At 45.0% G+C, this 22,058-nt stretch overlaps 1 protein-coding gene across 1 annotated transcript in view; it reads left to right on the plus strand.

Annotated features, from left to right (window-relative positions):
* LOC142566031 (MICOS complex subunit MIC60-1-like) overlaps positions 1 to 21,135 on the plus strand; it is a 111,176-nt gene extending 90,041 nt beyond the window's left edge. Inside the window, exons 12-15 of the mRNA XM_075676728.1 lie at positions 1,954 to 2,058; positions 7,265 to 7,493; positions 9,758 to 10,119; positions 13,138 to 21,135. Of these exons, the coding sequence (XP_075532843.1) occupies positions 1,954 to 2,058; positions 7,265 to 7,493; positions 9,758 to 10,119; positions 13,138 to 13,401 (960 nt within the window). The 3' untranslated portion in view covers positions 13,402 to 21,135. The remainder of the gene's footprint in view (positions 1 to 1,953; positions 2,059 to 7,264; positions 7,494 to 9,757; positions 10,120 to 13,137) is intronic.
* Positions 21,136 to 22,058: the final 923 nt, after the last annotated feature.

Here is a 22,058-nt window from a genome sequence, read left to right on the forward strand (position 1 = left end):
GAAATGTCGGTTACGGAGCCTGCTGAACCGAGCCACAGGGATATAGAAATCCTTTCTCTATGCTACAAGCTTCTAGAACACTGTAACCGAGCTAACCCTGGCCTCTGGCTAACTGAGACATGCACAGTGCTGTAACGGAGAGCAGTTGACGTAGCGCCTGCAAGTCGCATAGTTCGGCAGCTCGGAGCAGTCTCTCGTTCGCTTGGTGTTTCTCCACATGTAAAGGCCCGTCCATGTTGCCAGCGCGACAACTCGCCACACGCTATTTGCCGTTCGCGGGCCGCCGTGCGACGGCGGCTTTGCTCATGAATAGTGAGATTTCCTTGCCGTAGAGAGGATGGGACCGGGACCCATTTGTGCAGCAGCCATACGGTGAAGCGGCCAATCAGCAACCGAGGAGTGGTGACACTAGCACCGACGGCAGCCTCACCACCACTGATTGTTTGGCGGCGCCAATGTCGTCGCTAGGCCTCCTTCGGTTCACTTCAAAGCTAAAGCTGACGGCGCTTCGGAATGAATCACCAACACTCACAAGCCGCAATATTTTCTAACCGTTGTTGTCGCTTTTTGCAATAATTATAATAATCGCGACATGCACTTTGAGTTGCCAGTTGTTTACCTCTGCTCGCAGTGCATGCGTATGTGTGAGCAGACAACGCAGCTTAGTTTTACGTCACTATTTTGTGTGACCCACACGACCAAGCCGTGTTGCGTTTCCTAGCCTGGAATGTCATAGCATCACCAGGAGCCCAGAAACTGAAACCGAAATCACTCCGTATAATAATACTATTATAAAATAATTTATCGGATATATACGAATCCCGTAGTGTGTATCGTGCTTCCTGAAGCTGTACGAAACGCTTGAATCAAAGAACGCATGAACGAAAATTTTCATGTCTCCACCCTTTTAAAAGAATAAGGTTTGCTTTGACTGGCGGCTTTCTTTTGACTGCTTTCCAATTATTACGAACTTCTCAATATAACAAACGGGCACCCTATGATGCTCAGGTTCGTTATAGGCGGCCACTTGATACAGGGCTTAAATTTTTCTCGAGTTTGCAATTCATGCCACACTGATTTCTTGTGCCTTCCATATCCTCATAATGGTAACTTAGTCACTAGACACTTTAAATAGGCAACATATTTCTGACTTTCTGTACTTAAAGGGACCCTAAACCACTTTTTATCGAAGTGGAGAAAGACATTTGAAGTGAAGATAGGCTATTTCAGAACCACTTTGCCGCAAGAGGTACTTAAATGCGTTCATCAGAAGCGGAGTTATTGGCAATCAAACACTGCCTCAGCTACGCTCCCCTTCCTCCTCCAATGCCTTGCACTGCAAAGGCTACGGCGAAGACGTCACCGTGGTGCGCAGTTCAAATTTCCAATTTGGTGCCTATGCTGCGCTAAACGTAAGCCAAACGTGGCTGTCCTCAGAGAGCCGCAGTACGCTTAGCCAGTGGACTCGTGGCGGCACCTCGCGGCAGCCGCAGTGTAGCCAAGTACAGCGACCAATAGCAGGCGCGTATTGGAGTGTGCTTTGACAAAATAAAGCACACAGAAAAGAGCAAGGATCATGGGGTTTTTGAAACGAAAGCATTTGAGAAAAAGATGACTTCGCGCTCCGCTTGCGAGCTCCACGAACCACGTACGACCGTAGAACTTGGCTGAGATGTTCGCAGCAGTGTGTGCTACCCGCGGACTATGTTATTTCACCAAGCCCGAGGGGTAGTTCAGGGCCCCTTTAAGGGGCACCTCCACTTCAATAGCTCATCCACATGGCTTGCAAAATGCAGGTACTTCAATACCTTCTGGACAACATGAACGTGTACTACAGACTAGTGAGGTATCAAACAAACTATCATTGTGCTGGCTTAACACCATTTGTGCTTAGCACTGGGCAAAGAATTTTAATTTTTTGTTTATGATGTCATTATAATATACTTGGTACAGGCTACAGAACAGGAACGAGCCCAGATGTTCCAGAGGCAACAAGAGCGTGTGGCCCGAGACTTGGAAAGGCAGCGGGCTGAGCTGGACGCAACACTTGAAGTGAAGGTTTGTTTTCCAAGCATGCACTTCCTCAGCCACAAATGGTGCACTGCACTATCTGTGCAGTATTGACATGGGGATAGAGGCTTATATAGCTTTTTATTCGTGGTGTGGCAGCGGTGTATTCATGACCCCAGAAAGCTTCCGGTCATACGTTTTTGACAGCCAAGTTAACCAAGGAAAAATAAATACTTTGTCCCACATGTACACATGTACATGTTCTTAAAGTGTTCAAATATAAAGACTCCCATGCGTTGAGCTTATGTTTGTAGTTTTCTTGTTGTACGGGGCAGTAAAATTCACTTGTCAAACTTTCTAACTGTGCAACAAAACTGGTGCCTACTGTAGTGGTCTGTATACAGTAGAACCTCATTTATACATTTTGGAATATAACGCAAAAAAAAAAAAAGTTGCTAACCGGGAAAACTTATGATCCGAAGTCATTAAAACATTTCGCAGACTCAACTGTAGTTTTACGTCTGCACAATGCTAAGCGTTGTGCGAATTGTTACAGCATCAGTCACTGCCACGCGTCAAGTCGAGCGCATTGTCATTTTTGCAGCCTCTGCAAGCGTGCATTAGCCCAATCTTGCACCCTTCTTAATTTCATTTGTCATTCAGCGCTCTGTTATCTCTTCTGTCCCCTCTGGTGTCCTTGCGCTGTCCATCAAAGTTTAAAGCATGTTTTATCAACAAGCCTAATCTTCACCCTTCTTATATTAGCGCTCCTCGAATTCTGCCAGAGCAGCATTTCGGCAGGATGTTTTGATATGCCCGCTCAGTGAGAATCGTTGCCTGCAGAGGCTGCTGAGGCTCCAGTGGCCCGAGATGCATTTTGTTGTTTGCCTATTGTATAGTGTTTCAAGACGGCAGCGTAAAGCCAAAACGAAATAGATTTGGTAGGTGACACTGAAGCAAAACACGGTGCTCACATCGTGCCGCCTGCAGCAGAAAACGGAGGTGCATTTGGATTATCAATTATTAACCCTTTCAGGGTCGATTTTTTTTTTGCCATATGCTACCGCCAAGGTCGCTTTTTTTATTGCAGATTTAAATTCTTGAGAGGGACCGATTTCGAAAAACATTTCCATAATTTTTCTAGAGCGACTGTGAAGTGAGAAAACAACTGTTCATTAATGAATAACAATAAAAAAAGGAAATATACTTATTAGAATTAAAAATTTGATGCATTTTTATAAGCATAGTTCAAGGCTTCGAACATGCACACACAAGAATATTTCAGAAGTCTCAAATGTTCCTGTTCTTACACTAATATTTACATCCATAGCATAATCGAACTGCGTAGGTGAGTGCACTCAAGAAAACTGTGTGGTTGTGTGCCCGTCAAAAAAGCTAAATGTGTGACAAACTTACGCTAATCTGCATCTTTCGCCAACCAGGGACAATTAATTTTCGCGAGTCTCAAAAAAAAAAAAAAAAGAAGGGAAACGAATGCACGGCAGCATCCTTCATATGCACACCCCTGGGAGCAATAAATGAGCAAGTAACAGGCGGTCATCCTTTGAGCAATTAGTAACAAGATAGCCATCAGTTTTGCGAGCGCATGAAGCCAAAACTGCCCGCGGAACAAAACCCAAACTAAGCACCGCTCGCCCACGCACGTGTGCCAATGCGCGAGCGGTAGTATGTGGATGCGCCGGAGCAAACAAACTAGCTCTGAAACAAACCATGCAACAAAAACCGAGAGAGGGAGATGAATTAAAAAATTTCCTGTATTCCCACATAGTGGCAGCACATGCGAGGAAAGATAAAGTTACGAAATTCACGTGCTTTTTAAACGTACAGACGCCGCCATAAATATACGGCATCGACTCGTCGTGTAGGCTCATCGATGCACATGAGCCTACACTAATGGGCGCGCACTCTAGACTGACGTAACAAGCCGGATGGCCGGCGACCCCAGGTGACCCCACCGATGGAGAAGATGGCAGCACGCGCTTTGAACTAGGTTGAATCACGTCAGTCGTGTACGTCTGCCCCCATTGTCAAGAGTGAATTCCCAAACTGTTTGTGGTGGTCTATCATGTCAGAAATATTATTACGAGCTTACGTTGCACCATTTGTGCCACATGTTATTATTCTGAGCCGTGATCTGGCTATGAAAGATTGCAGCAAGCATCGCTGACGCTACGCTACGCGAACTGGCGTAACCTCAGGCTTGCAAAAAAAAGAAGGCAAAAAGGAACGAAAATAAAAACCTATCACATTTTTAAAAATAAGTTTGTGCAGACACGAAACCAAAAAATATATATATATAAATCTTATGCTATTTAAAACCAAGAGTATTTATTTAAAACGATGAACGAAGCATTTTAGTATCTTTCCTGCCTTGATCGTAATGGTTTCAATAAATGCATTGATTATTTAAGCACTTATTAAATGGCAACTGATTCATTTTAAACTCAGAAAATGAGTGGTAAATGCGCTGTGTGCATGTAAACCAGTGCAAAAGCCATGCAGCTCTTTCTTCTTTTGTCCTTGCAGTGAAGCTAAAAAGCAGATGAGACGCAGCATTGTAGAATGCATGGGGTTATTTTTCTCTCGTGATCCGGCATGTCAACCGTTAAAAAAGAAGCGTAACGTATTGGGCCATTTTTTAATGCGAGAGGAATACTTAGCTCATTGTATATCATCAGAAAGCCATGGCAGAAAAATGGCACACAAATTACGTCGTCTTCATCTAAGAAAAATGGCCACGGATAGGATTCGATCCTCCTCCCCACCGCTCAGTAGCCAAGTGTACTAACCACCGCGCCACCGTTGCCACAGGTGACAGTGATTAATATCTTCCAGCCTGCACACGTGGTTGGGCTCTGCCTGGCGGGCGATTCACTAGATGGAAGAGCAAGCGGCTGTGGAGTGAGCATGGCAAGCTGCAGCCGCTCACTCTGCCGTTCGCATTGTCAGAATTTCCATGTTGTCGGGAGCCCGCGGATGCCATCGCCAGAATCATGGACAACAAACTCGATGAAGTGTAGTGTCAACACCATGGTGCCACTCGGAAAAGTATTATCATCGCTCAGCGAAGTGGTACGATCATGCTGAAAAGTGCTGCCATCGAGAAAGAACACTCAACGTGTGTGAAACGCTACTTTAATGAGAACGCTGCAAATAAAACTCTGCTTAGAGATCGCAATATGTCCAGTTTGTTGTCTTGCATTGTGATCTCATAAGCAACATAACTCAGTAGCACATTTAGTGACAAGTAATGCTCTCGCATTTACACATAAGAATTGCTTTGGAACCCCCCTCGTAGTTTTTCTGTTCTCGATCACAAACGTTTGTGCTGGAAAATCGTAGGAAATAGGATCGTATCAGCGAGGTTCAACTGTTTTTATAGGCTGTTGTAACACAACTTGTGTTCTAGAGTGCTTAACTGGAAGTCTTTTGGGACCTGTGTGTGTATATATAGAAAGTGTCTATAGGTATTCTCTTTGGCTGCTGCTGCTCACCAACAGGCGGGAAGCATCAGGTGACAAGCTTCCCGCCAACAGGTGCAGGAAGCTTCTCAGCTTGTTCATTGGTGTTGTCATGAAATTTGTTTTCCGGTGCCCCATGGCATGTCTTGTCATATTTTCTGCCTACGCTGCTTTTTTGTAGATTGCACACCGCTGAAAATGTGTGCGCGCCACTCACACCATGCCTGAGGCATTGTGTGCGTTACGTATATGCTTGGGCAGTCAGCTTTCATTGATCATGTGCTGCCTGAAAAGAGCATAGCCATTATCTGCTCCTACATTGCATTCATACTTTTCATGAAACCTCTTTTATATTGTGCAACGTAATGCAGGGCACGATCTCCAAGCGAGCATCCATGAATGGCTTCACCTGTGAACAGCACAAACTGAAATTAGTAAATTAGAAAGAGTCCAGAGGCTAGAGGCCAGGTTCATTTTTTGTGCTACGACAGAAAAAATCTGTGACTGTGCTACTTTACAGGGCCGGTCTAAAACCCTTGTTTCAACAAAGAAAAATAGTGCAGCTGAAATTCCTAAATGAGCTTTATAATAAAAACTTGAAAATACATCCACACGTATGTCTACAACATCCAGTACAAGTATCAGCTCGTACAAATCACCCTCATGCCATTGAGCCTTAAACGCCAAGGGTTGACACATTCGAACAATTGTTGAACAAAACAGACTCAACGCCTATGTGTTCACAGGATGCCACTCAGTCGAGATGTTTCAGCAGAGGCGGGAAATGCTTTTTGTGTAAGTGTGTTTGAAATGTTCTTCTCCCACTCTGTAACAGCCTGTAAGGGCTTAATAGTATTGGAAATAAATAAATGAACAAAACTCCCATCAGTGGTTCGCTAATTCCATGAATATAGGGGGTCGCTGCATGTTTTCGTTTCAAGGATCCTGGGGTGTCTTCTGCTTTCTCCCTTGGATGCCGTATCATGGCTTGCCATATCATCTTCTCAATAAAATGTCTCAGCCATTTTGTTTCAAGTCATCCTGGACTGTATCCAGCTCAAACACCCCTGCGGTTAAGGGTGCGGTCTGCTTCAATGCAGGTTGAGTAGCGGTTGAGTTGTGTTGTAGCATTGTCTAATAGCTTCACGAGTATCGGTCACTTGAATTTGGCAGTGAAGGCATTTTGCTGTGGACACAGTTCAATGTGCCATGTTTAAGTGTACTATTTGCTTCTGTTGCCCAGAATAAATCATAAACATAAGCATTGTCTGCGGCAACACCAAAATATAGAACTTGCAGAAGTGGAATGCTAATGCCATCTATCATTGTTAGGTAGAAATGTGCATGCTTTTCTCTTCCTATGAAAACGAATGCAAATACCAAAAAAAGCAGCCAATAGAAACCAGTAGCATTTTCTATCAATTGTTTTCCGAAGTACAGTGCTCAGCGATTGAAGCGCGATATTCGGGTAACATGGCAGCCGATACTTTCTTGCACCATCGGTGGGCACTGGTGACACTGAGACGATGCATTTTTGTGTCACATGAAAGTGAGAATCCTATTGATGCATCGTAACTACATTCGACCTCCTCAGCGATAACCTGTGCCACAAAAGTGCCGGCCGCCATGCTGTCTGAGTATCGCATTTCCATCGCTGAGCACTGTACATCATAACTGACAAATAATGTGCGTGTTGCACGTTTGCCCTTGTTCTGACGTGTGTTGTGTGTGCATCTTGTGTTGCTCTGCTTACGGAGGGTGTCTGTGTGCAGCTGGTGAAGCAGCAGGAGGTATTTGAGCACGAGCTGCAGCAGCAGCTGCGGCGCCAAGTGGCCGCACACACAGAACACCTCAAGGAGGCCCTGGAAGAGCAGAAACACGAACTGAGCCGCACCTTTGGCCTGGAGCTGGAGAAGAAAATCATTGAGGAACGCGCACAGCACAACGCGGCCCTGTCTTCCTCAGTTGCTAAGCTCCAGGGCTTGGAGGATTACCTCAGAGGTAGGTGCATTTCCAGTTTGCTACCATGTAGTTCTGGGGCAAGCAAGTGAGCATCACAACGGCAGTCCAAGCGCACACTTCTGCCCAGTGCTAGTTGCATCATGAGTGCCGTAAATACTGGTGTAAGGGCCGCACTTTTTCATAGAATCTTGGCTGGATGTGGCCCTTACATGAATCAGGCCGATGACAGCCCGCTAAAGGATCGTACTGTTTCTGCAACTGTAGCAGAGGGTAAGAGAAGCACAAATGACATGTTATAAACGTTTTTATTAGTTTATTTTACTGACCCAAACAGGGCTCCCTTCTCTAGAGGTGAAATGCCACTGATCTGACTCGAAACACTGCCAACACAGTCGAGACAACAAGCCACACAAAGAAATAAAGATGCAGCAGCGGTGTCGACGGAAAAGCAGCTAGCGTCATCTAGTGGCACTGGAACTAACTTCGCTTTCTGACCGGATGTTTTAAATTTTTTTCCCAAAATTTTGCCCTCCAATGTGGGCGTGCAGCCTACACAAGAGCGCCTCTTAGTAGAGTACCGTATAATGCGGAGTATAGTTCGAGGCAGAATATAGGTCGACCCCCTTACATTGAAGCAAAGAAGTCAACATAAAGATTATAAGGCACAAAACTTCATTTTATTTAGTGGTGCCACCAGACTCGTCACCTGCTCATTCGTACGAGCTGTCTGAACTCTTGTCCGGAGACTACTGCTTTTCACTGGCTGCATCCCACATGTCATCCTCGATGCCGTCCAAGGAGTTGCTAATGCAACACTTCTTGAATGCCCGCACCACCATATCGTCGGGCAGCGAGCGCCAAGCCTGTGACACCCATGTGGCCACAGTGGCAAGAGGTGGCCTGTGCAGCTGGGTTGTCAGGTTGTCACCGGCCACCCACTGATTATACTGCTCACGGATACGGTCTTTAAAGGGCTTGTTGAGCACGACGTCCAGTGGCTGAAGTGTTGACGTCATGCCTCCCGGAATGACAGCGAGCTCCGTCCTCCCATCGCGGAGTGCCTGCTTCACCCCTGTGGTCAAGTGCCCGCGAAAGGCATCCAAGACAAGCATGCTCGGACACCGCAGGAGTGTGCCGGGTCACCGATTCCAGACGGTCTTGATCCAATTGAGCATGAGGGCCTCGTCCACACAGCCCTTTTCATTCATGCGAACGACAACATCCTGCGGGAAAGCCTCTTTCGGCAGCGTCTTCCTCTTGAAGATTATGTATAAAGGCAGCTTTCTGCCGTCTGCAGTACACGCGAGCATCACCGTGAAGCGTAAGTGCTTGTTTCCCGTAGAAAGAAGCTTGACTTCTTTTGCGCCGCATTCGCACACTCTGGTTGGCGACGGCATGTCGAACCACACTGGCGTTTCATCAGTGTTGCCGATCTGTCCCAACATGTAGCCATGCTGCTGCTGGAGACGGATAACATAGCACTGGAATTCGACCAGCTTGTCCTTGTATGCCTCTGGCAGCTTCTGACCGATTGATGTGCGCCGTCGAAGTGCGAATCCCTGGCGTCGCATGAAGCGACGAACCCAGTAAATGGAGCCCTTGAATTGTTCCTTGCGCAGTCCAGATTCTCGGGCAATCTCGATAGCTTTGATGCGGATGAGTTCTGCTCTCACTGGCAAAGATCTGGCACGATGCTCACGGACGAAAACCGCCTTGTCTTCGAGCTCCGGGTGCACCACGCGGCGCCCACGGAAGGATGTCTTCCGCGTGTTGCAGGCAGACAGTTTGACTTTCTGCGTTCGCCAGTACTGGACGCTTTTTTCCGAGATGCCAAATTGCCGCTGGACGGACATGTTCCCATGCATTTCAGTATATTCAATGACTCTTTTTAAACGCCGCGATGAACTGAAGTCGAGTACTCGTACTCATTTTGCGGGTTGATGGGAAATTAGCAACGCCAGGAACGATTGCTGCACAAAAAGGGAAGATGACGTCAGTCCAACTGCCTCGGCCGCGTTAGTCACCAAGGAGGCGATAACAATGCGGATGCCTAAAGATCTGCGCTCCTACATGTTTCCAGACGACTATTCAGGTTGTGCCAAGGGCCGGTATATAAGTCAAGGGGTGACCTTTTAGTAATATTTTTTTTAAGAAACCTCGACCTATATTCCGTACTATGCGGTATGTACAGTATATGCTAAGCACTTATGCACATTTTGTACGCTCACACTAGTCTGCATCATTGTGATATCGCCTTCTGGCACAAGAAACTAAGTGGGTGTGTGTGCCTTGTTTTTTCTCAGCACGAGATGAATTGGATCGGCTGTCACAACAGGCCAAGGGTCTCTGGCTTGCCTGCCAGGGCCTGAGGCACACTTTAGTCCATGGGCCAGCCAGTGGCACCAGTGGGCCGCAGTCGCTGACCGCAGACGTGCAGCTTGTGGAGCGGGCGGCACCAATGAGCCCTTATGTGCCCCTTGTGTTGGCCTCCATCCCTGAGGAAGCCCTGACACGTGGGGTCTACCCAGAAATAGCCTTGAAAGAGCGCTTTGCACATGTGGAGCGTGCTTGCCGTCGTGTTGCCCTTGTTGATGACCAGAGACCCTCATCGCTACTTCGATACTTGGCCTCCTACTTGCAGTCGCTGTGTGTCATCTACCCCAAGGTCAGCAACTGCAGTCTTCTCTATGTAACTTGTGTATGCTTGAGTGGCTGTGAATTGCTAGGTGATGTTTCAACACTCATGCATTTGTAGCAGATCCTATGCATGGAAATGATATCTGCTTTTTTTAATCAGGAACTCTCCCCAACAAAGAAACTTGGAGTGGTGCATGTGCGCACTGTAAATAACAGTTCTAAAATTCCAACAAGTGACCGTCACTGTCACTCGTATATTTCACACAGACATCAGTGCACTGATTTGCATATAATGTACTTGTACTGTCGGCATCAAATGAAATGCAGAGCGCATGACTAAAGCAGAACTGGAGGTTTAGTGCATGCCTTCCAGTCATCATTATTGTCAGGTGGGCACATACGGCTTGACAGCGCTGTGTGATGATGCTCCCCCTATACTGCAATGCCGTATTTATTCGAATCTAGCCGATAGTTTTTTTTTTTTTTTCCAAACAATCGTACCAAACTCTAGGATCGGCTTAGATTTGAGGATTTTAAAAAACGCATCAGCTTTTAATTCAAAATGATAAATATGGTGCATAGCTAGAGCCATCGAGAAAAGTCAGTATTGCAGCTGCTACTAGCCGCACCAGTAGCCAACTGAAGTACAGCCTCCGCATTTTTAGCTATATCGTGCTAGAACACTATAATATTCTTGTGCTTCATCCTGAAGGGAACATCATATTAGATGACCCTTGCACAGAAAAGTGCTTAGTGCGCCTGAGAGTACTTCTGCCGGTCTCTGATTACATAGCCGTTTTAAGGCCCTAAAATGACGCATGATGGACGCTCGCGTGATGTAGCTAAAAAGGCGGGAGGCTATACACGAGCAATGTTACCGTTTTGACGCGTGTCGTATCGGCATGTGGCGTGGCATTATTATAATGGCACTAAACAGGCGATGCCACTATAGTGCCCACGTCAAAAAAAAAGTTGTGCTAGCTGCACAGGCATCGTCAAACGTTCAAGCCGGGCAGGACTTCAGCATCGATGAGGAAAATGTCCATCGTTGAAGGGGGCAACGGGAGACTCTTTGCATGTGCCGCAGCGAGATGACAGCAGTAAGGAAGATAGTGATGAGGCTAGCAGCCATGACGTAGAGTCAGCTCAGCATGTTCATATTCAATAAATGCTGTTTTCATTCTGTGAACACTGTCCTCGCATTTTGTTTGGCCTACATTCGAGGTGAGGACATTCAGGGGTTGGCTTAGAATCGGGGCCAGCCTAAATTCGAGTAAATATGGTATTTTAGCTTCTGTTTTCCTTTATTTTTATTTTCTCATTTTCGAATGATGAGCTGTTGATGGTTGGGCTCTGATTGGCAGAAAAGTTTTTTTATAATTTCTCCACTGTTCTCGCTTTGAAGTAAAAAGAGAACCAGAACATGAACGAAAATATTGCAGTATAGGGGAAGCATCATCGCATAGTTCAGCAAAACCATATGTGCTATCGGTGTAAGATGAAACCTGAACAGTGGTGCGCAGGGAACAGTTTGCACTGTACCAGCATCATTTCTTGCTTTCAAACAAAAGAGAACCAGAACAGAAATGAAAATTGCACATTGTGGTCTAACCAGACATGCACGCATGTAAATGGTCATGACTAGACGGCGCGCAAGATACCCGCAGTTATCCTTTGACCACACAGTCTGCTGTTCCTGTTTCGTTTAACACGTATAGTACAGTCGAACCCGACTATATCGAACTCGCAAAAAAAAGCTTATCAGTTCGATATAGAGCATAATTCAATATAAGCCTGCTAAATAATTGGATGTCATAAAAGCACATACCATTTATAAAATCACTTTATTGATGAAACTAGCTTAGTTTCGCACGAAATAGTCCTGCATTTTCTTCTGCTTGGGCAATTTCCCTGCCTGCGACGCGCACACTTCTCCACATTGTCTAAGGAGTCAGAGCATCTGAGGCCGCAACCTTCCGCATTCGTGCAGAAGCATCGGACTAGTGCGAGCGCACCAATCACTACGGAGGATTTGGGCACAGGACCGTCGTTGCTTTCCTCATTGTGCCCACTTTCACTTGTGCTCGGTACGATTCAGCAATTTAAGTCTTCGTTTTCTGGCTCTCCTGTGGTCGCGACACCATCATTTATGCTCACAAACTCATCCACCGTTGATTCATCAACAGCTTCCGGAAATTCTGACAGGTCGCTCCAAACTTCGACAACACCGGCAACGGCTTCTTCGCATTCATCAGAATTTACAGTCAACACCGAGCATGTGGAAGCCGGCACGGCTGAAGCAATTTCGTATGAACCACTCGTACACATCAGACGCCAAGGGCACCGGGTGGCGAGTTTGGCCGCTTTAGCCCTAATCTCCCCCTTATTCTTCATGATCATGCTGAGAGTGCTCCTCGGAATCTTGTGCCCTGCGGGAACATCCGACTTCTCACTGCGTTCGACCCGATTTATGACTTTGAGCTTCACGACAAAAGGCGAATTCGGCCGCTTCATCACGGCAGCACTGCAGGAGAAGGCCCACAAGGCTCACGCACAATGAACCAGAAAAGCAGCAAGACAACTTGCACTTTTGCCATCTTGCACGACGAGCGCACAAGAGCCTCTGATTGGCTGTCTGAGCAAGCGCTGCGGGCGGGCCAGGATAATTTTTTGCAGGGCGGTGTCGACGGCTCGTCCAAGGCGGCGCGGTCACGGTAGGGAGAGCAGTTGGATGAAGCCGCGCTGCCGGGTTTCCCCACCATGACGAGGGAAAGCCAACTTCTGGGGGCACTTTTCCGCCGTTTGACGCTCGATAGATCGGGAGTCGCTGCTATTTTTGTTTCGATGTAAACGTAATTTTTGCTAAATATACTCATTGTAACTATACCGTGTCCAGAAATTGTTCAATATATAGAATAATTCGATGTAAATGGGTTCGATATATTTGGGTTCGACTGTACATACCTTCAGACTGCCCCCTATGGCGTGCCTTTATAACATTTTGTACCCCCTCTGATGTGAAAGGCCTGTCATTGGCTACCTGCAGGAGCTGCCCGAGGAGGAGCTTACAGATGAACAGCGAGTCAATCCTGAAAAGTGGGACACATTTGATGTGCTCTCGCGTGTGCGTTATTGGCTCCAGCATGAGAACCTGGAACAAGCCCTACGCTATGCTAGTCAACTGCGTGGCCAGCCACGGCTGGTAGCCCAAGACTGGATACACGAGCTCCGTCTGCATCTTGAAGCACGCCAGGCAGCATCAGCCCTTATGGCCTTTGCTGCAGCCACTATTGCCGAAGATGCTGAGTAACTCAAACATTTTCATTGATAATGGTACGCTGTGTAAATCGAAGGCACTTTCTAGATTCTCCATGCCCTTGAAGGATAGTGTTCAGATAGAAATATTGCCATTGGTATGTGGTCTGAGGTTGTCAAGCTACTCTCTTGGAGTGCTCCTTTTGACCATCTTTTGTTGTAATGACTGGTCAATGCTGCTTATTGCATCAGTATATCATGCGCTGGTCACTGCCATGAAGGTGGTATGATCCATGAAAGAGAGCTGTAGAAGGAGGATTCTGATTGGCAGAAAAGTTTTTTTTATAATTTCTCCACTGGCCCCACTGTCTCATTTCTTCGCACCAAGCTTGTTCCTTTGTGAATATGAATCTGAGTAGTGCAGCTCAGCATGCTTATGATGCAGAACTGTGCGCCAATTGGGCTTATGAAATTGAAGGTGTTTCTTGTGAAACCTTGTCTGTGACATTTGAACTATGGTCTTGCTTGACTGCTGTGGCAAGACATAGCAGAATTTGACTGATAGTGAGAAGTCAGTAGTGAGGGCCGAGGCCTAAAATTACAGCTCTGCATGGGGAAAAGAAACTAATGGCCCTGTGTCCTCTTTATATGAGAACTGCTGGTTTAGCCTCCAGGTAGCCTTATTTTGCTGCCAGGACTTTGGGACATTTTGTTATATGTAGTTTTTCTTTTCAAAGTGGTGTACTGAGATCATGTCTGTTGAAAAGCTAGCTCAGTTAAGAATCATGTGAATTAAGTTTAAAAATGGCACAGGAGCTGATAATAAATTGTCATGGACACAAATGCCTTTAAAAAATGTTTGTCTGGTGGTGCGTGCATACACGTCTATGTCCTTGACATAAAGCTATTATACTTGTCCTTTTTGATGCAATGCTAAAATGTTTAATTTGACGCAGTGCTGAAGTGTTTAATTTAAATGTGTCAAAGTGAATTGTGTGCTATAAATCATGTAGTGGACACCAAAATGTACTAGAAGCCACGCTGCACTTTTCTGGCATTTGGAAGTGGAACAGCTGTGTAGTAGGCCTGTCAGTGCATAACCCACGTGCTTTGCAGTGCCTTGAGCTGGAAGCCCTTGAAAGTGTGGGTAAGCATGGCAACTTTACCAGCAGGCCTCATGCATTTTGATTCAGGTATTTTGTGGTTGTATGCAAAACTACTTTCTCAATCAAGGGGTGGCATTTTTGCTATTTAAAAGCTGCTATCGCACAACGGAATATACCTGCAATGCCATTACTGTGGAGCACCTATTAAACTCGGCTCCCACTTGTGGCTGCAGGTACAAATGCAGAGCAACATGAAGTAGCAGTGACTGCTTTTAGTGGTGCATGTTTGAAACATTTGTGTCACCCGTGCACTGTGGGTGAAGCGCTTCCTGGTATAATTTTCTTGCCACTGTGAATTAACCAGCAGCTGTTTCTATAGGAATAACTTGGTTCATGTACTTAGTTAAGTCCTATACCTTCTGGCTCTCTTTGTCTAGCTAATAAATTTAAAAGCAAGGTTCCTAATCTCATTTTTAACATGTCTGGAAAAAACAATCTCATGACTTCAAATCAGAAGCAACACAAATTTCAGCATGCATGAGTACTGTGTGCGAGAAACTTTCACTGCCATTTCAGATATGGGTTTCAATACACCTTTTCTGATGGCTTTGTGTAAGCTGTTTTTATATCATCATTTGTCAGCATCAACAGCAAACTTTTTCTCTCTCTCTACTTTATTTAATATTCTTATAATAAAGGAGCACTGACATTAAATTTTTGTCTCGTTACTATTTCCTTGTTGGATACCTGTAGAGCCTGCGCTATAGAGCCTCAATCCCTTGAAAGCACATTATTTACGTTACCTTTGAATGCAACCAGTTTGAAACCTGGGCATACAGCAGAGCAGCTTTGGACGTGAAAAAGAATCATTCACGTGGCCAAAACCTGTTATGGTGGTCGTGCAGTACCAGACACCACTGAAGTACATGCACACTATGGCTGTGCTGCCAAAAGTTGAGTCCATTCAGCACACGGTGGGACAATAGAGGAGAGCTTGTCCTCCTGCCTTTCCAAAAGAAGCACATAATTGAAAGCTGCCAATCTGGCAGTTTTTAGCAACGCAGTCATTGTATGCCTTTCCACCACCACACCAGGCTGACTGGCGGGCTCTGCCGAGTCTACTTTTTCACATCCGAAGTAGCACTGAGCATGGCACGCATTTTGAACAAGCCGTATAAAAGTCACTGTAATTATTTGTGGCATTTTCGAGAAATTGAGGCTTCGTATCGTGACTATGGAATTGACTGCCACCTAATAGGCGGGACATAAAATTTTTGTGTCGGTACTCCTTTAACAACACATGCATCAAAATGACTTAATAGCTTGACTAGTCTGTAGCAGTTCTAGGATTTTACATCACCGGACAAATCATAGCACCTGTAAATGTCAGCATCGAGTCTATTGTGTTCACTTTATTGTCAGGTTTGGTGTGGCACTGTAGGGCCAGACTATGTCCCTTGCACCTTTTGAATTTGCTTTGACTGAAATCAGTATGAGATCAGTGACATGAGCTATGACCTAATGCAAAGAACATGAAGAGGTAAAGCAAGTTTGTGTGTGTGGTATGCGTGTTTAGAGCAACATACTAAACATAATGCAAGAACTCTTTTTTTTCTCATGCGCCATTTTTACTCAAAGTGCAGTGAACAGAACCTCAAGGCAACTGCTTTTAGCTGTTTTCAATGTTAACAAGCTTTCATTGTTGTAAGGTGCCTTAAGGCGAGATGCGGGTCACGAAATCATATTTTTCTTTTAAAGAATAAGATTTTAGATTTTGATCGCAGAACTGCACTTACAACATTTTATTTTCGTGTATAAGAATATCAAGGTGTTTCTCCAACTAGAAGACTGTGAAAATAGACTAATGCCCCAGCCACACTAGCAGAAAAACGCGCGACGTGCCGCTTCTGGCAAAACGCGTGCCGTGGAATCTGCCATGTGGCAACGTTTTGTTGCCGTGGGAGGGATCGGTCCTGGACCTGTTTTTCGCGGCTTGCTGCTGCGGCAAACGAGCCGCAAGCGGAGGAGACCAATGAGAGTGGCCCCTTCAATGAGGCACGCGTGGGAAAGTGGTGTCATGCATATCCACATAACCACTCAATTCGTACTTGTGTCTAGTGTCAGCCGGAATGCTCATTTCGTATTATCGTCTGCTCGCATCAGCTCTCGCTCATGCTTGTTTTGGTTTGCTTGGTTTGGTCTCGTTCGCACTTGTTTTGACTGTCGTGGTTTGCAGTTCTTTACAATGATGAGTCTAAACCGAGACGTCCCGATGGAAAGGTTTTCGGAGACAGTGCACCATATCCGATTCTGTATGACAAGACAGTACAAGGACGCAGAAGCAACACCCATTACCTTATTCTCCTTGTCTTTTGAATGTGACGACACTGCAACAGGAGGTAGCACATCAACATGATTATGACCAGTGGCAACGACAACGCCATCTTCATAAGACATGACTTGCATTAAGAATGAAGAACGTAAACACAGCGCTGATATGTCAGTGGATCAAGGAAAAAGCACGTGACATATCGCACTTACACGCAGAGTAAAAAAGAGGAGGCGAGATTTTCATGCTTTCACGTGACTGCCGCAGTGGCTCACCGCCATTTGGCGTGGCCGCACTGCTGCTCCCGCGTTCGACGGCGGCGGCGTGCTGCGCGCATTTTTCCACTAGTGTGGATGGGGCTTAATGGACGCATGGCAGCTGCATGGGCTTCATTTTTCCTTTCATGATCTACTGATAAGGCTCACAACCACAAGTTTTGCCCAGATGGTGATTTTTCCTGATGTAACAATAAGCAAGCGATAGCCCCGACTGAGTCTGCACCAGCTCATTCTCCAATTTTCAACAGCGCTCAGTTGCAGGGCTGACAGATGAAGAGCTGATCTGTTGTATTCAGAGCAAACCCCAAAATTTGGCTGTGTCTTGAAAGCAAGGTTTGGTTGCTATGCTCCAAAATAAGATTATCTTCATGCACTGTTGTGAAGATGGCCACTTCTTTAGCCATACTCTGGTTCAACAAAGGCTCTGAGAAGGTTCTACAGTAGTTCGGCATCCTTTCAACTCAGGAGTTGATCGCTCCGATTGCCCGGAGAAAAATCAAAGCATCTCTGTAACACAGACAGCCAAAGCTAAATGTCATCATTTCAGTGTAGCAAAGAAAACCCGGCTAGAGGAAGCTCGCAAGAGTTCTGAAGGTACCGCCTATGCAGCAATAGAATTTTGAAATTTTACACATCTTCGGGAAAGACTTGTCTGCACTCTTGCTCTTCACTCGTGCCAATTGCATCATCTGCAATTATTGGAAACTTCAAACTTCGTTTTTCTTTTTTAACCTTGTGCTATTTTTGCTACTTGTGCGCACAAATTGTTGTACTTAATCTGACTCAGTTCATCGAATTGTGCATGCGCGTGCACAGACATGAAAGTACCATATACCACAGGGATGTGTATAGTGCGAGTGTATGGATTTATTGTAATTTAAAGCAATTTTTGATGATGTTGATTTGGCCACGACCGATTGAGGTGGGTTTCACCGCAGGATTCAGGAGACTGTGGAGGCGGGCATCATGAAGACGAAAAATAAGGGAAATATATTTACAGCCAGATCATTCTGGTCTAACGGTTGGACCTCGCAGCTTTAAATAAGTTCCCATGCATAGCAGGGACAATCAGTGGAGAGGTCCGAGTACAAGATACTGAGAAACTAAAATATTCGAAAATAAGAGAATAAGCTCCACATTTTGCATAAATTTCATCTACTTCACTTTATTAACGAAAGTGGGTTTCTGAAACATGTCTACCCTTAAGCTATGGAGTGCGTAGGCTGTCTGCTGTCGTATAGCCTGTCGTATGCGAGGACAAGCTGATAACGGCAACTGTAAATTATTTTGACTATTGTGAGTAGGCTTTCTCCCTTTCGCCGTCTTGGCAGAATAAAGTGGTGCAGTAATAAGGGTTTTATACCAGTTTTGATGGCTCATATTGACTTGAAAACTGCGCAGAAAAAAAAGAAGGCTCGTGGCTTATCAACAGGTATATAATTGGAAGATATATATATATACTCTTGCATCGCAAAACACCTTAAGCTGCCACGCATAACACATGTTCAGATGAATAAAAAAGTTATTCCGAACATGTGCTGCATGGGCTGGCTTTGTAACAGATCTTTTTTTTTGCGACATGAAGTTAGTTTTCATGTTTTTTGCACTTTGTGTTTGGATATATACGGGTGTGTTTTTCAATTATGTAGCTGTTGATAGTCTTGCGCTCGTGTTTGAATAGTCATGTTCTGGGTTGTTTAAAACATTTTTTCGCAGGTTCCAATAAGTCATGCAATATGATGCAAATTTTCTCGGGTGGGGTTCATTAGTTGTTCACTCGCATTGCAGCATGCGAGACCAACATTTGTAAGGTGCTCATTGATTGGGCGCTTTTATATGTAAGGCAAGTTCAGAAATGCATGTCTATGACAGTAGCAACACGGTTATTACTCTTTGTACCCTCCTAGACATCTGTAAGAAGTTTTTTTTTTTTCCTCAATGGTAGCACAAAAATAATGCAAGATTCATTTATGTCAATGCAGTTTCACACTCTCCATCAGCTTAAAGAGAAATAGAGTGATCTGATAAACCTTTACTATCCCTCCATCAAGATTTGTCAGAGCTACGAGGGCCCGCACTATAGGTGGTGAAAGAAAGGCTTTAACTGTGTAAGGTGGGTCCCAAGTGCACAATGAGAAATACTATACCAAGCGGCTGACAGGCCGCACAGCCACCGAGGAGTCCACTGAGGAGAAGTTGCGGTGACAAAAGACAGCGTGCGACAGCTAAATCAATGTAGTTTAAGCCTGCAAACAGTGTATGAGCATAGACGGGCATAATGTGACCAGTCTCTCTTGTGCGAAATGGCTTTGGTTGCAAAAAAAAAAGAACTTGTGCTATATGCGTGCATTCCGTAGGGAATGGGGTATGTAGTGGTGGACGTATTAGCAGACAAAGCGATTGTCCCCTCCCTTTACGTAACGGCTGTGAGGGAGAGACCATTCAGGCACCCTAGAGCAGAGTAAAGAATAAAGGGGTTTTAGAATGGAGTTGGGTGCCTCGATGTCAGCGCCGGCTCCCGCCCTTCAGGGTGGTGATGCCATTTACTATAGTCGGATACAAGTCTGCAATGAAGCCCTGCCCACGCCCTCATAACCGCCAGCCACTGTCCCTCCGTGAGGCTGTAAATAGTTCCTACTTAAACTTTCCCTGTTACCTAAATAAGGTGGTAACTACGAAAATATAATCATAAGCGCATAATTTTGTATGTTTTCACTTATCTGTTATAGCGGAACATTCATCAGCAACAGCAGCCTGTGTTATGTCCGCTGCAGGACGAAGGCCTCTCCCTGCGATCTCCAATTACCCCTGTCCTTCACCAACCGATTCTGACTAGCGCCCGCGAATTTCCTAATTTCATCACTCCACCTAGTTTTCTGCCATTTTCAACTGCGTTTCCTTTCTCTTGGTACCCATTCTGTAACCCTAATGGTCTAATGGTTATCTAACTGGTGCATTACGTGACCTGTCCAGTTCCATTTTTTTCTCTTGATGTCAATTAGAATATCGTCTATACCCGTTTGCTCTCTGACCCAAAGCCTAATTCTTTATTGAACTGAAATAAAATTCTTGTTCACTGCAACTATTTATTGCCAAGTTTCACTTCAGTTGGCAATGAAGTTTCATGAGTAAAACAGGGTCACCAGTGAAATGAACTGCACTGTGGACTTTTGAAGAGTGAAATGCTTGGACTCCATACACTTTGTCCATGTCTGTCGCACGCCTCATCGCTTCTGCCGCTGAAAAGACTCAAGAACAGCAGACGCTCCGGGGGTGTCAAGTACAACGCCATTTTAAAAAGGTTGCATAACGATGATTTTTGCTTCTGTGATTGGAAGGCGGAGTAACACAACCCTGCACGGTCCATGTGCCTTGGTTGCCAAGTACCGTTTTTTTAAGTTGTATCCTACTATAGGCCCATGCCACACCTCTGCCATATTGTTTCGGAGCTGTTGAAGCGGCCGTGCATGTGCGTGTGTTAGTCACTGCGGTGCATTTGTGTTGCCTGGTGTTTCTTATTTCAACGATGCTGCACACGCGTTCCCTGGGTTCACTTTTTAGGCTCGCGACGTGGGATGAAAATGCTTGGCACTTTTCTCGCCAAAACTACTCCATCATGCGCATTTACTGCGCACCTTTGTGTACCATCTCAGCGAAAAAAATGACACCCATGTTTTGCATTTCCCCACAACCCAGAATGCAGCAAAAAGCCGACACGAACCTTGTTCATCTAAGCCATAATGTTTAAATTTGTCTTCATGTGAAATGGTCTTCTGGAAATTTTCTGATGCAGTAGGCGTTTGCCGTGTTAACGATTTAATCAAGGCGATGAGAAGCTTGTATAAACTCAATGTGTCATTTCCAACATTCCCATGCACTGAGCATCCAAATGTCAGGAAAATGTTCTTGGGGAGTTTTGTCTTGTTGCGGCTCAACATTTATACTTAGACTGATTGTACCAGCTAGATGTAACGAGTGAGATGTAATATGGAAGTAATACCGCTGCAGGTGTAAACTGGAACTGGTCTGTTTTGATGTTTATAATAAGCATATAAACTTGAGCTTTGTTTTGTCGATGCTCTCGAGTTCGTGTGCATTACCTCCTGTGGCTTCAGGCAGCCTGAACATGGTGGTGGAACTACATTTCAGTTTTTGGGTTCTCTTCCTCTAGTTTTACTCAAGTGACAGCTATAAGGGGTGACCATATCTATGTTTTCAAAAATTTTTAAAGATCGCCTGAGGCCGATAGCATACTTGTCTTTGAGCTGGATTATTCGAAGAGGAAAACAATAGCATGAGCAATCAAGCTGTATTAAAAAAATTACAAACTTTCTCTAATTAACTCCATAATTAATTTCATTACGGCACATATTGAAATTTACTAATTGTAGCCAGTGCGATTGCAAGACGTATCCATTTAATCTCCAGGCTGACACCAGTTTTGAGCTATTTCCCAAAGTGTGGTACGAAATACATGGGCGTTCATGTTACTTGTAGTGCATAAAAAAGCATTTTATTAAAAGAGTTAGTGTAACAATAGGGAATATTTACGGCGAGTTTGATGGCGAACATCTCCAATCTGGTGTCATTCTGGAAATTCACTCTAAGTGGATAGACCTTGCAATCTAACCAACTACAATTCATAAATTACAATATGTGCCTTAAGATAATTAAGAAGTGACTTAGTTGACTTTTTAATTAAACATCTTGAAGGGGCAGCGCGAAAAAACGACGACAGAAGGCAGGAACACACAGGACAGCGCTGAACTCACAACTAACTTTATTCGAAGGCATACATACACTTAAGTACACAACCCATAGCCACGTGCTCTCCCATCCATGGCGTCATATCAGTGCGCAGGCAAAAAAACAAAAACACGCGAAACCATTTAATCTAATACTACGTTATGGAGCTGCTTAAAAATTCAAATTCACTATCATGCAAATTTATCGATGGCATGCTTACACAGCGCGACCCTTTTTTTCTGATATAGAAGGC

This window comes from Dermacentor variabilis, unplaced genomic scaffold (genome assembly GCF_050947875.1).
Source record: "Dermacentor variabilis isolate Ectoservices unplaced genomic scaffold, ASM5094787v1 scaffold_12, whole genome shotgun sequence".
In the NCBI taxonomy this organism is placed as follows: Eukaryota; Metazoa; Arthropoda; class Arachnida; order Ixodida; family Ixodidae; genus Dermacentor; species Dermacentor variabilis.